The sequence below is a fragment of the Kogia breviceps genome, chromosome 2 (genome assembly GCF_026419965.1).
Source record: "Kogia breviceps isolate mKogBre1 chromosome 2, mKogBre1 haplotype 1, whole genome shotgun sequence".
NCBI lineage: Eukaryota > Metazoa > Chordata > Mammalia > Artiodactyla > Physeteridae > Kogia > Kogia breviceps.
Genome location: NC_081311.1, coordinates 17,150,149 through 17,165,289, shown reverse-complemented (window position 1 = coordinate 17,165,289; position 15,141 = coordinate 17,150,149). Strand labels below are relative to the sequence as shown.

Genomic DNA, 15,141 nt, shown 5'->3' with positions numbered 1-15,141 from the left:
TTTCGAGCTCTTCCCGTTAGGTTAACAAGATAAATCCCAGGCCATTTGCATATCTTGAGGCACCGCCCCCGCGCCACCCCCCCACCATATTCGAGGCCTTTGCTTTCCTTTGTTATATTTAAAGAGATAATGGGATGGCCGCTTCCCTTGAAATGCATCTCCCTCTTCACTACGTAGTGTTTGTTTCTTCATGTCCTCTTCTGATTAAAACACAGTCCCTGTCCTCTAGAAGCCTTTAGTCTAAATGATCATTTCCTCAGTCATGAACATCTTAGTTATGTATCCTAAACAGACAGCTTCCCAGGGGTAGCGGATATTTTCACCTGCCTTTCAGAACATACTGCAGGAGATTGGAAATGGGTGAGCCTTGTATTACAGAGACTGGGAAGCCCTTGGCTACATGGATGCTGACATCACCTGGAGTTGAACTGTTTCTGTGCCACACTGAGATTTTCTTTCAGGTTCCTAAATAAACTGAAACTAGACCCTCCTGCCTGTTCCAAGATGGCCAGGTGGCACTTTGCTCCTGACACAGGAGAGACACAGACGTGAAGATGGGCCGCTGGGGTTCATGAGAAAGCACACAAACTCTTTTTCTTTTTTTTTAACTGGATGCCAAGGAACATGAAATGTTTCTGATGGAAACACTGAACTCTGAAGGCCCAGAGAGATTTCCCAAGAGGCATAGACCCCCAGATCTGAGAGGCTTTCTCTAGAAGTGTTGGTTCTCAGCCCTCAGCTGGATCTAAAACGCAGTGGCATCTCTGCCTTGGGGTTCTCCTTACAGGGCCTTATGGATTCTCGAGTTTTCTACCAGTGGCTGTTCTTGTCTCTTCTTGAGTTGATGTCAACATACCCTGAGAACTTTTAGGCAAAGGTTAATATTTAGATATTCTGAAAGAAATAGACATGTCAGACCACCAGTTCCTTTTGTTTGTGACACTTCATATATACCAGGCAGCTAATTCATATGGATGGGACTGGAGCTAATGGGGTGAGAGAGAACTCATTTCAGATCTGGAAGGGGGCGGTCACCTCTCCAGAGTTCTTCCCTAGTCACATTCCAAATCCACAGACAGGAACAGACCCTCAAGATATCAGGGAGGGTCAGATTGGAGAATGTGAATCACTCCGTGCAGTGTATCACCCATAATCCATTAAGAGCCTCCCTCACAGGGCAAGGCAGTAAATAGGTAAGCAGTGTGGCCTAGCGGATAAGGGCTATGGAACCAAGATCGCCTGGGTTCCCATCATGGCGCCATCATCTGATAGCTCTGTCATCTCAGGAAAGTGCATGCACTCCTCTGTGCCTCAGCGTCCTTATCTGTAAAATTGGAATGGTGATCACACCTGGCGTATAGGATTGTGTGAGGATAAATGAGTCCCTAGGAATAGCACACTTAGAATCATGTCTGGCACATAGTATGTGATCAATAAATGGTAGCTGTTATTACTAAGAGTATTACAGTCGTTACGTAAGTGGAAAATGGCGAGAGCCGAATGTTCCCCTTTATGGATGTCCACTCGGCAGTTTGAAAAGGAGCTCAGATGGTTTCTGGCTCTGTTTCACCTTTTTTCTCCCCTTCTGTCTTTAAAACCAAGGCCCATGCCACAATGCCAAGAAAAATCCCCTACGAAGGCTCTTATTTTTTGATTCCGCATGAGGACCATTTGGCCTTAATAAGAGATTTGCGTGGGGCAAGGAGGCTCTCACAGCCGTCTCAATATTGTTCATTTGTCCCTTGGCTCTTGGGCCACTTCCAACCCTGTCTCTCCACACCTCCCTGAATCTTCGCCATCCAGTTCTCCTCTTCCCTTTTATGGATGCTCGGGGTCAGGTTTGAGATGGACATAGATGTATATGGGAAAAGAGGTCTTTCCTCTCTGCCCGCCTGATCCCTTCTCTTCTGCTGGGCGTGTGTTCCTTCAACTGGAGTGCAATTGAAGGGCGCTTGGATTAAAGGGGGGTGGGGGGTGGGTGGGAAAACACTCAGGAGCCGGTGTGGATGGAGGTGGCAGCCAGTGCCCCCTCCTCCTGCCTCCTTTCCAGGTGAGCCCAGGTGCCCTCCTCCCATCTGCTTCCTGAAATAATTCCCTGTGTTTCATCTGTTCATCATCTAGGGGAAGAAGAAGAAGAGGAAAAGGGACAAGCAGCCCGGCGAGACCAATGGTAAGTCTGAATCAGCAGGATGGAGAAAGGGAGCGGTACTCTGACGGCCACTCTTTTATGTCAGGCTTCTATCTGGGGGAGGCAGGAGAAATTCAAGGCCAGGACATTGTGGGGGGGGGGGGAAATGACCCATCTTAGCCAGCCTTTTTGTTTATGCATTTTAAATAATTGCTTCACGACTGCCCTTTTAAAGCTAGTAACGTTCATTGTTGCATGAAAAGCACATTGTTAAGTCTAGTGGAATGTGTTTTAAAATAACTGCAGAGCCTGTAAGTGGAGAGCGGTAGGCATGCCTAGGCGGGGATTTATACAGTCTGCTTATTTTGTATGTGTCTGAGTAGGGATAAGGAGGGGGCTAGGGGAGCAGAAGGGGTGTGTGCGAGTGTTTGATATTACCTGGGCCGATCCTGAATGTTCTGATGCATGCCTTTACAGTGGTCAATTGCACCCAATTTAAATTAAGGAGGTTTGTCATTCTCTAGAAGAAATTAGAAATACTGCATAGGCAATCTCAGAGGTCCCTTCAAGAAGGCCAGGCTTTTACAAACAACGACAAAAACATTTTGAAGGCTTTGTATAATTTGTTCTTTTTTTTCAGAACACAGCGAATGTTTCCTAAATCCTTGCCTTTCACTTCCTCCGATTACAGGTGCTAATGTCATTTTGAGTCATTGAAATAGTTGATAAACTGTTTTTTTAATTTTTCTTGCCATTATAGTTTTATTAACATGAAACACGTATGACCTTTGAACATTCTTTAAAATGACCATCTACACGGTTTCGTATGTTTCGGTAGATTTTTTTTTCAGTTGCTTTTGTTGTTTTTTTGAATTTAATTTAACTTCTGCTTTGTTTATTTATTTTTCCCGTAACAGTTGTTTAAGCCATGATGACAGTGATCTAGAGTTGAACTAACTGTGCAAATTGAATATGCAGTATTTCTTTAAAAGAGACTGGTAAAAAATTAAAAAAAAAAAAAAACAGAAACCAACAACAACAAAATGGAAGGAATTCAGTAATAAACCTCCTTAATCTAATGGCATTTTTTTCATCGCTCCCACTAAGTTTTCTCACGCAAGCATGCATCTGCAGTATGATTATTTTTTCCTTTGCTTTTTTTTATTTTAGTTTTTTTTCCTTCCTTTTGCTTTTCCGCTCATAACTTGCAAATCCACTAGCATTTCACTGACTGTACCTGCTTAAATGCTGCTGTGAGCTTCTAACTAACTCTTAACAGCTCATTCACACAGCCTGTTGACCTTTATCTGTTCCTCTCTTAATATTAATGAAAATAGATTTACAAAAAGAAAAGATGAACATTCCAAAAGCTGCAATATCCCAGTACCACAACCCCTTTCTTTCTTTATTTCTTTCTGTTTTGTTTCGTTTTGTTCTGTTTTTATTTGTAGTTTTTTTTTCTTTTTTAAACTGTTGTACTCTGAGAAGAAAAAAGCATGTGACAAACTTAATTCCCTCCTTTGCTTTATTTTCTTCTTTAAGAAAAACAAATTGAGAGAGAGAGAGAGAAAAAAAAAAAGCAGAACCAAAAGAGGAAAAACATTATTTAAAACTTAGTTCTTCAGTATCTAACTTCCCTGTATCAGTTCAAACCGAATCGGAGAGACAGTCCTTAAAGAAGGGATACTGCAGCTTTATTTGCAACAGCTAATTTCACAAGTTGAATAAGAATGTGATTTTTTTACCTTTTTTTTTAAATTAAAGAAAGTTAAAAACAAAAGTCAATATTATGTAATTAGTAACCAGGTCATTGATTTATTCCCTTTTTTATTTTTATTTTTTTCTTATTCGTATCTTTCTCTTCCCCCCTCCTCTTTCCTTCCCTCTCTCTCCCTCCCTCCCTCTCTCTCTCTCTTTCTCTCTCTCTCTCTCTCTCTCTCTCTCTCTCTTTCTCTTCTCTTCTCTCCCTCTCCCTCTCTCCCACGTCCTCTTCCGCTCCTCTTCCGCTCGCTTCTCTCTTGAACTCATTCAGACCTGAGCGCTCCTAAGAAATGCCGAGCGCGCTTTGGCCTTGATCAACAGAATAACTGGTGCGGCCCTTGCAGGTGTGTATAGATTTCCCAGATTCGCTGTGCTGGTTTGCAGCTGGTCTATTTGGTCCTTTCCCCCCTTCTCTGGCCTGTTGCTTTGTAGCTCTGTGTGTGGATCTTAGGAGACAGGAGGGCGCGGGACACTGCTCTGTGAGGGACGTGCTTGTCCTCCTCGCTGCTGCTAGCCAAAATGCCACTGTAAAACAGCATCATTCGTGCCTCCTCGGGTCAGTGACAGCAAACCCCAGCGCGCCCCCTCCCAGGGAATGTTGCCTGCCAGCCCCTTCCTCCCGACAGCCCAGGATGGGGGCTCAGTGACATCCATCGTAAGCCTGGCCTAGGTAGAAGCAAATAACGTCACCTTTTCCCCTCCTCTTCTCTCTCTGTTTTTATTTTTTCCTTGTTGTTTTTTGGTTTCTGGTTGTTGTTTTTTTTGTGTTTTATCGTTTTATTTTATTTTATTTTTTCTTTTGACGCATAGAAGTCCTTTCCTTTCATGTCCTTGGTGAGGGAAGACAGTCAAATAGAACCGAGGTGATAGGGAAGACAAGTCGACAAGTCAGCCGTAGCTGAGATTTCACATCCAACTGAGCACGACCCACCATTGTGTTGTATTTTTTTGTGTTTACCTTATGCTAACAGATGCAAATACTCCAAAGAAGTGTCGGGCACTGTTCGGGCTTGACCGACAGACTTTATGGTGCAAACCGTGCAGGTATATTCCCTACTGCGAGGCCTTTGGGAAAAATCAAAGCATTCTGTCCTTCTGGTACCTTAGTGTGTCAATATATTTTGACCTCGTTCCCATCTACTTCCCCGCTGGCATCAATGACTAATGATCCTCATTCTTCAAAATTTCCTTGCTAATTTTATGCCGTGTCCTCTGCCTACTTTTCTCTTTCTCTCTTTCCCCTGCTCTTTACAAATAACATATCCCTGGTGGTAGGACCTAGACCACAGCCCTCACAGACCAGGACGGGCATTTATCCTTTTGCTTTGAAAGCCAGCGTTCTGGAACTGGCCCGGCCCTGTCGATGCTTCCGTGGCATGTCTGTAGGACAGAGAGAGAGCCACCATGTCCCGAGGTTTCAGTGAGTTCAAACTGGCAGCGATAGCATTCCCATGCACTTGGGAGTCCGGACACTTGGAGAAGGGCTCTGGGGCAGGCTTTTTTTGGTTTCGTTTTGTTTTTTTGTTTGTTTTCTGTTTCAAAACCACGTCTCTGGACAGAGGAGCTTGGTTAGCTGACATTGTTTTACAGTGCTGAAAAGAAGCGTGGCATTGAACGGCATGCACCAGCTACAGGGCTGCAAGCAGTGAGTTCGTGCAGTCACGTACTGCAGTGCGGGTAGCCTGCAGAATGAAAAATATATATCTGTACATATATTTAGAGAGAGCACTGGTTCCAAAGTGAATCAGAAGAGTCCAAATTAAATGCCTGTGTTCCACCTGCAGGTTCCATCCAACCTGTAATTTCAGGGAAGGTGAAGGTGTAGGTACTTCCTTCTTGGTGGAGGGATACCAACTAGTTCCTGTCTCATTTCCTTTCCTTTAATGACCACCTTTGGTTAAATTTGTTGTTTCTTTGTTCTGATACAAGCAGTCTTTGAATTTGGAATATTATGATGGTAGGTATCTCAACACCCAAACACGCTCCCCTGTCTGTAGTGCCTCCCTTGTCACGTGTCCCTCTCCTCCACGCCCTGCCATGTGTTCCGTGTTTAGACGTTAGCTCAGATGTCCATTCCATTACGTGCATGCCCACCAGTCTCTTGTGTCTCTTCCCCCTCCCCTGACGCCTAACGAGAGATGGGCGAAGTGCCTCGCGTTGACCAAGCGTTGAGGGGAGAGAGGGCCCGAGAGTCTGTCTTGAGAGAGGCTGCCCTCCACAGGCAACCCTCATGCCCATTGAGTGAGGACCGGGGGCCTTGGGTGCACGTCCAGCAGGAGAGGGACACACACCCCCGCCCCCCGCACCCGTTCTTTGAGTTGACAGTGTCCACGGAGGTGACAGATGGCCTTGCCACGCAGTCCCGGGGTCTTGTCTCTGCAACAGAAAAGGGTTTCACGATGCAGTTGGTGGAGGGTGTTAGGCATTTCATTAGGGCTGGCCTGGAGGATGGGAACCCTGCCGACCCTATCTAGGTGGTGAATTTGTGTCCGATTTTTATTTGCGCTGAGTTGGGAAGATAATTAGCTACGGAATCCTGCCCTGAGACGCCTGCCGTGGTGAAGGGTTAGCTGACCGCAGTGCCCACTCCTAAGGGAGGGTTTCTCACGCTCTCTAGAAACGCACGGCCGACACCATTGTGCGCCCCTCGCCATGTGGTTTGTTGCCTGGTTTGTGTATTTTATTTGTGGGAGGTGAGTGGTGGCTTATGAATCCCTTTTTCTGCTTTGGAAGCAGGTAACTGCAAGTTAGACTTGGCACTTTGGGGGATGAAAGCTATTAATCGTGACCAACGTTGACCAGACAGACAGTCCTTTCTCACACCCAGCTGCACCTTGCTTAAAGCGGAGTGTGGAATCTTCCTCAGAAACGAGAATTTTCATGACATTTTTACAGAACAAAAACAAACCACCCCAAGCCTTCGGAGCTGCTTCATCAACATGGTTCTCTCCAGTGCAGCCTGGGGGCGGCGCGGGGGCGGGGGGGCAGCTGTCAGTGTGGCAGTGCAGGTGCTCAGAGGTCCTTCTCTCTCCTCAGCACCATCCTTCCTCTTTTCCGCCTCAGCACCCTTAGACCTTCCTTGGTGGCCATTCTTCCTCTGTTGGGGATGTCGTTTCATACTCTAAAAGCTTTAGCAGATGCATTTCTGCTCCTTTAAGTGCCTAATTCCAAAATAGGGTCAGGAAGAACTCTTACTTTCCTTTCAGAGTGAATCCATAAGAAGCTAAAAATGGATTTTTAAGGGGCCACCCCTTGCTGGGAGATGGAGCGTAGGTGGGGGAGGGTAAGAGAATGGGTTTTGTCCCTTTTTTCCTCAGTGTTTCTTCTTGACTTTGCCAGGATCAAGCTTGATGCTAAATCAGTAAGACAAAATGTGCTTTAAAAAAAAAAAAAAAAAAGTTGCAAAACGAGGCATTTTCTGGCCTGTCCGAAATGGACGTGTTCCACTGCCGTCTGCTCCGCCACCTCTTAGAAGGAGCGGTCGCCCTGTCAACATAGTCTCTGTGTCCCGTGTTCAAATGCCCCCTCTCATCCCCAGGACCACGGAAACTTCCTGTCATGAGGAGGGCAGGAGGGGGGAGGGGAGCACCGGAAACACTCCTAGCCAATCAGGGCTCCTTGCTCCCTGCACAGGGCTTCTAATTTTATTTGGCATTTGAGGACATTTTAACAAGATTCTGTTTTGAGCCCACCAAGTTGCTTTTCCCATCTTTTTCACTCTGCCCTAATATAGCATGGAACGCTGCTGGATGTCATTCCCTTGTTTCCTGTTATTTTTTTCCCCTCTTTCTCTCATTTGTCCCTGTCCTCTCTCTCATTTGTCCCTGTTGCTTTCTCAGTTTTGCTTATGCCCCCCACCCCACCTCCTTTCTTCTCCCATTTTTAAAATGCATGGACATAGTTTTTTGAGCATGTTTTGATCTGCAGGCTAAGGTGGTTTAAAACTCTGAGAGGCTTAATTATTTGTCTTGAGTTTCTGGGATGGGAGTAGAACCCACAGTCTATTTCAGTCTATCCCAGAGGAGAAAAAGGAACCTTGTCAAATTGAAGGTGAAGAGGGGCGCTGCCCTTGCTTTCGTAGAGTTCCTTTCCACCCAGAGCAGGGATGGATAGATCCTGAGGCCACCAGTCCAGTGGGTCTTGGCCTCTGGGAGTCAGGAAGGGCCGAGCATGTGCCCTTTCACCCCCCACCCCCTCACATCCCCTCCTCTCCTCCCTCCTGCCATCTTGCGGAGTCCACACCCCACGCACCGAGGGGCATCATCAGACAGCTCTGGGGCACAGACCCAAGGAGGAACTCATTACACCCACTTCCTTTCAAAGGCCAGTGACATCTGACAGTGGTTGCCTTCAATCAGGCAGCATCTTAGTTGCTTTCCCATGACCGGAAGCCAGCCGGCGCTTACAGACGAGAGTGTCATCAGCTGTAGTTCTGACTATATTCTCCTTAGATCAGCACATTCCCTGTATCTGCATTAGTTTTTATAGCATGTGTGGGATTGATCTCTAGGATCACTCTTCCTACCAAATATTATCCCATCAGACTGGGATGGATAATAGGAGAAGCTTTGAGGTCACACGCTTAATGTCTTGAATTGATGTCCCCAACTCTAGGTGATAATCAAGAGAGGCTCTGAAATTCTCATTCCTATTTCTTACATAAACAGGAGATGGAGAGGGGAGATTCTCGTTTTGGTGCAGGGCAAAATTAGTCTTTCTGGTTTAAACACTAATCCTGACGACCCCCATTCAGGAAGGTCCATGCTGTGATTCCCTGGCACTTCTTCTTTGTCATCACTTTCCTTGTGACAGGCTGTACCCTCCATTCACTGGCCCCGGCATGTGGACCAGGGCAGGATGCCCCTCCATCCCATCTTCACTGTCTCTCCTTCTAGCCTTCTCACTATGGGGTGGGGGAGGGGAAGACCCCAAATCTTAAAAAAAACAAAAAAAAATCAAGTTTGAATCATAATTTAATCCACAACCTGCAGGCCATACAACCAGTTATTCTTGTTCCTTTGGATCATTTTCTGTTTTTCTTATTCTTCCCCCTCCCCCACCTTTGTTTATCCTCTTCTACCTGTTTTTTGGTGGTTTTTTTGTTTTGGTTTTTTATTTTTTGTTTTTGTTCTCTTTTTTGAGTTCATTTGGTTTTCTTTTCGTTCCCCCCACCCCTCCCCCCACCCCACCCCGATTCTGACCTCTCTTGATTTGGTGTGGTTCTTAACAGACAAGCCCGAAAACTCTCTGGGCACCCAGCAGCCTCTGGTGGTGGTGGTGGTGGTGGTGGTGGTGGTGGTGGTAATGGTGGTGGTAATGGTGGTAGTGGTGGGGGTGGTGACGGGTTAAAACCTTTAAGCCTCTTGCTAGCACTGCCTTCAGCTCTGTGGGCTCAACAGTCAGCATTTTGAGAGTTTCAGATTGATACGAGGCGCCTGGGGTGGGAGCTCTGTCTTTCTCTTTCACACACACACACACACACACACACACACACACACACACACACACACACCCATCATTGGTGGGGTAGGGGTGGTAGTGGTGGAAGTGGAGGAGGGTCGTTATGATGGGGAGTGAGGGCGTGTCTAAGCCAAAAGAGAAATAACAAGCTTTTGAGTTCATCTCAGTTTGCACCTAGCCACCCTCTGGCAAATCGGTGCCGCTGTCTGCAGGTGGTACCCTTGCGCTTGCTGGCTTATATTTGGGCACGGGTGGGGCGCTGGGCGTTTAGTGGGGGCAGGGGCAGCAGGTAGGTAGGGAGTTCTGTGGTCTGACATACTTGGTTTGCTGGAGCAGGCTTAGCTCAGTGAGCGCGGCACCCCAGCGCGACAGTAAAATCATCCCCGGGCCGCTGGGCCCGCTGGGCGTGCCTCCGCAGGGCATCCGCTAGGTGACGTCACCTCGGCTCTGAGCGTTAGAGAACTCTCTCCCGTGGCATCTTTGCCCTTTATTCACAGATAACTCTCTTCCCCTGTTTCTAGGAGAAAAAAAAAGTGCGTTCGCTACATACAAGGTGAAGGCAGCTGCCTCAGTCCACCCTCTTCAGATGGAAGCTTACTAGACTCGCCTCCTTCCTCCCCCAACCTGCTAGGCTCCCCTCCCCAAGACGCCAAGTCACAGACTGAGCAGACCCAGCCTCTCTCGCTGTCCCTGAAGCCCGACCCCCTGGCCCACCTGCCCATGATGTCTCCGCCGCCCGCCCTCCTGCTTGCCGAGGCCGCCCACGGCAAGGCCCCCGCCCTCTGTGCCAACGGGGCCCTGGAGCTGCCTCCCGCCATCCCTCCCTCACCTCTGGCGCAGCCGTCGACATCTTCCTTACATTCCCACGGCTCTCTGGCCGGGACGCAGCCGCAGCCGCAGCCGCTCTCCCTTGTCACCAAGTCTTTAGAATAGCTTTACCCTCCTCCGCTCCGTTTGCTCTTTGGTGGAGTGTTGCGTTCTGCTTTTCTTTATTTCCCGCACCCCCTTCTGCCAGGTTTTTGTTCTGTCCTCTTTTCCGTTTGTGCCACGTGGCTACATTAGTTAATGTTTATCGAGTTCATTGGTCAATATTTGACCCATTCTTATTTCAATTTCTCCTTTTAAATATGTAGATGAGAGAAGAACCTCATGATTCTACCAAAATTTTTATCAACAGCTGTTTAAAGTCTTTGTAGCGTTTAAAAAATATATATATATACATAACTGTTATGTAGTTCGGATAGCTTAGTTTTAAAAGACTGATTAAAAAACAAAAAGGAAAAAAAAGAAGCAATTTTGAAGCAGCCCTCCAAAAGGAGTTGGTTCTGTATTATTTGTATTAAATACGAGCTTGCGAACCAATCATTTTACATCTGGTTTTTAAACCATAAGGGGCACAATGAATGCAGTGCCATTTACTTTTTTTTGTTTTTTTTTTTTCCTGTGTGAAACAACTTTTATTGTGATGTTACTTGTTATTGTTTAAATGTACAGAAACAAAGGGTTAAAATGTGTTAATATACCTTGTTCCATGGTGTTGTTCTTTTTGGGGGAGGGGGATGCTATTCAACAGTTAATGGAATCACGACGCTGTTGGACCAGTAGTATTTATTGCTTTAGAGGTTGCTTGTCAAACCTGTACGTTGTCCCTTTTAAAATATGTTTTCCTTTTTCTTGAAACTGTATAAAGTTTTTTTCCCCTTAGCATAAGCATCTTATATATAACAACTCATTTGTACAAGGTTTTTAAGTTTATATATAAAATGTGTATATATATATTTTTTGTTTCCCTTTTGGACTTTTTTTTTTTTTTTTTTTTTTTTTTTTGCCGTATGAAACCCAGATGCCGCCAAATGGACATTAATAGTTGCATTAAGGGATCAGTAGCATTAACAAAAGTTGCTTTAAAAGCCATTATGTAAAACAAGACTTGAAAATTAGTGAGGGAATTTTAGCGACGCTGTACGAGCAGCAGTGGAAATTCTCCCGTTTCCCCTGTGAACTCGCAGGCGAGCGCCCTGCACCCTGGGGACATGGACTGACCGAGTGCAAAACTTTATGTGCCAAAATTCTCAGTGACTTTAGCTTTCTCTCTCTTTTTGATGCTGTAATTTTTGTTCATCATGTTTTGCTGTGATGTTACATAGGTAGATTTGTATGTAGTTTTAATGTCACCTATAACAAGATGTGTTTGGTAGCAGATTGTCCAGAAAGCATTTTAAATGAAGAGGTATAAACCCTTAAGGGCCAAAAATTCTGTATATTAGATTACTCTTAAAGGAAAAACCAGCTGCCGCTTTTATGTACACGTATGACATACAAGTAGGTAGCAAACTTTAAAAATAAAAAAAAACCTAGGCATGTTGATGTTACAAAATGCTGTATAAAGCTGAAACCTGTTCATTCAGTGCCATTGTAGTTGACATGAAGCGATTGTAAAACTGTCTCCGATTTTTCTCTGGTTTATTAAAATGCTAACTATAACATTTTTTGTGAATACTTTGAATGTTTCCTAACAGTTGTGATGTTACTGTTCCGTTTTATGCTCTTATTCCAATTTCATTTTTAATGGTTTGGAAGCCATTTTTGTAATGAATAAATGTTCATGCTGTACAGTATCTGTAGCATGCCGTTCTGGATTAATAAAAGCAACTTAGTATGTGCAGATAAAGGCTGGTCACTTGTTTCTGTAATTTGGGTTTTATTTCTGGGGAAGCTGGATCCGCCTTAACCAATAGAAATGTGTTCCCAAGCTGGAACTTGAGACCCCGTGGTTGGTATGGGTGGTGGGTGGTGACTTGGATACCAGAAAGGGGCCTTGAACTCTTATGAGGGGTTGCTTTCCACCCGCCCCCCGCCCCCCATTCTTAATGTCCGTTTGCCATACTTTATGTACCTGGTTAGTTCATTTCTGAAGGCAAATGTCACTCTTCTGGCTAGAAGACTGTTAACTCTGATATATCTCAGTTGGCCCTCTCAAGAGTATCAAGCAGAAATGATTTAATTCCGGTTAATGAGAGTTCACCAGGAGGGGATTTAAGAAGCCACATCATTGCCATTTAAAGGATCATTGATGTGAAAGTATCCTTATTTCTTTCTAAGAATTAACATGCAGGGAGAGACGGCAGGGTGAGCAGTTGTTAATTAAGCAAGAAGGTTTTTAGAAAACTGGATCAAGGTGCTTCCGTTACAAGTTTGCGTGGAGGAGTCTTGCCATCCCTGAGACTCAAGTTCAGGGCTGTGCCCTGGCCGGGGTGCGCGTTCATCCTCATCGTCAACCAGGGGCCACAGTAAAGATCTTCCTAAGGTTTCCACTGCATTCATTCCTCACGCTGGCTAGGACGGACGGACGGATGGATACATACGTGGTTCCACATATCTGGACAGCCTCACCTGCAAAGGACGTGATTTCATTGGGCACGGAAGCGGTCTGTGTCACTGCCCTTGTTACATACGGTTACACGGTGTTGTCCTTAAGGACTGTTCTTGGAAGCTCTGCTTTGCTCAAGGTGATTTTTGTTCGGTAAAATCTTGATATTTTGTTTTCACTTGCTTTGTATTCCTGGGAAGGAGTGGTTCTGGTTGTCCTTCCCCATTTTATTTTGCACGCTGGGACCAGAGTGACCTTTGAAAACACAAGTGACAATATCTGTTCTTTGTGGCAGTGTGCTAAGCCGCCGATGGGCATTTTCTCGTTCCATCCTAACGCCTACCCCCTGAGGTAGATACTATCCTCCCCCTTCACTCTCTGCTTTATTTTCTAAAACTGGGTTTGGGAACTTGGAGTGTGTGTCTTGTCCAAAAACCACACAGCTTGTAGGGTGGTGGAGCTGGGATTTAAATTCAGCCCTGACTCCAAACCCATGCTCTTAATACCAAGTTATGCCTCCTTGCATAGTAAAGATGGTCCTTCTCCCAAATGGAGTGATGGGATGGTGCTTTTGATGGATTCCTTGTCTGCTCCACCCCTCCTCTGCAGCACACACTCGCTTTTCCCGTAAAAGCATTATTGCCCTTCTGCTTTCAAAGATGCGGTTGCCCTCTGCCTGGAAGGTCTGCTCTGCGCCTGCAGCCTCATCCCTCCTTATCCTTCCGGTCTCCACGTAGAGGATAGGGATGATGTCCGTGATCTTTCAGCTCCCTGTCTTTCCCTCTCATTAACATTCTCATCCGCCATCGTGTCAATGGGGGTGGCCTTCTTAGGCCACCAATAACAGCCCTCGCTTCTGTGGACCTTTGGGACTGGATCATTCTTTGCTGTGGGGGACTGTCCTATGCATTGTAGGGTGTAAGCATCCCTGGCCTCTACCCACTAGATGCCAGAAGCACCCCCTTCCCACCAGTCATGACAACCAGAAATGTCTCCAGATGTTGCCAGATGCCCCCTAGGGGGCAAAAGAACACCCAGTTTAGACCCATTGCTCTAGGAAACCCCCCAGGAGAGCAGGACTGTGGCTCTGGTGATCTCTGTTTTATACTAGGGTTCTGTTTCAGTGCCTGGCACGTTGAGGGTGCTCCATACATATTGGGGGAGGGAGGAATGAACGAGGTTGGCCAACGCCACACCTGTATCGCGGGAAGCAGGAGAATAGAAACTTTCCATAATGCTTCCAAATTTTGTGTTCTCAGAACTTCCAAGGTCCTCAATTCCTTAATCCTTTCAGCCATGCTGGAGTATAAGTCATTGCCCTTGTTACAAAGGCCGAAAACGCCAGGTGGAAGGGGTTGCCTGTACTCAGCCAGCCTGAGTACAGATCTCTTCCTAAAATTCAAAATGCGGATCACCTAGCCGCGTGCTTACTGCTCTAGAACATTTGGGCAGTGCTTTGGGGATCTTCTCTCCACCCTAATATGGAACTTCCTTCCCTCCCAAGCTTGTCTAATTCTGCACAGCCTGGGTTCCAGTCAAATGGCAGGCTGAGTCTTTGCCCCTTAACTCTCTTCTTCTTCTTCTTCTTTTTTTAAAATAAATTTATTTATTTTTGGCGGCACTGTGTCTTCTTGCTGCGCGCAGGCTTTCTCTAGCTGTGGCGAGCGGGGGCTACTCTTCGTTGCGGAGCGTGGGCTCTAGGCACACGGGCTTCAGTAGTTGTGGCATGCGGGCTCAGTGGTGTGGCACGCGGGCTCTGTAGTTGTGGCGCATGGGCTTTGTTGCTCCATGGCATGTGAGATCTTCCTGGGCCAGGGCTCGAACCCGTGTCCCCTGCGCTGGCAGGCAGATTCTTAATCACCGCGCCACCAGGGAAGTCCCTCAATTCTCTTCTTGACATCAGTTTGGTTTCTTCCTACCTCAGGAAGTTTATTTTCAAACTGAACATCTTTCTATTTCATCCATGAAAAGGATCTGTGGATTTTTTGTTGCTAAGGGACCCTAAGACAACATCTAGGAGCCCATAACCTCATCTCTGAGCCATATCGTTCCTGACCTCTGTTGCGACATGGCCAAGGAGGTTTGCATGTTAGTAGGGTGTCTTAGTTACCTGTGGCTGCTGTAACAAAGTAACAAAGTTGGTGGCTTCAAGCAATAGCTCTCACAGCTCGGGAGGCCAGAAGTCCGAGAGCCAGTGCGTGCTTTCTCCAGATGTTCTGGAGCCTCTTCCGGCTTCTGGTGGCTGTCTACAGTCCTGGGTGTTCCTTGTCTTGTAGCCACATCACTGAGCTCTCTGCTTCCATCTTCACATCGTTGCCTCCTCTGCGTCTCTCGTGAATGTCCCTCTGCCTCTTCTAAGGATACGTGTGATTGTGTTTCGGACCCCTGGATGATCCCGGATAAGACGCTTCTCTCTAGGTCC

At 46.3% G+C, this 15,141-nt stretch overlaps 1 protein-coding gene across 37 annotated transcripts in view; it reads left to right on the top strand.

The window, feature by feature from the left end:
• TCF7L2 (transcription factor 7 like 2) overlaps positions 1-12,017 on the top strand; it is a 201,853-nt gene extending 189,836 nt beyond the window's left edge. For 6 of the 37 annotated variants that reach the window (XM_059052202.2, XM_059052201.2, XM_067024657.1 and 3 more), the window contains 4 exons: positions 2,122-2,170; positions 2,769-2,819; positions 4,161-4,233; positions 9,871-10,614. In XM_059052202.2, the coding sequence (XP_058908185.1) occupies positions 2,122-2,170; positions 2,769-2,819; positions 4,161-4,233; positions 9,871-10,282 (585 nt within the window). In that variant the 3' untranslated portion in view covers positions 10,283-10,614. Of the gene's footprint in view, positions 1-2,121; positions 2,171-2,768; positions 2,820-4,160; positions 4,234-4,860; positions 4,934-5,821; positions 5,847-9,870 lie in introns of all 37 variants that reach the window. The other 31 variants (XM_067024659.1, XM_059052193.2, XM_059052192.2 and 28 more) reach the window with 18 other exon arrangements.
• Positions 12,018-15,141: the final 3,124 nt, after the last annotated feature.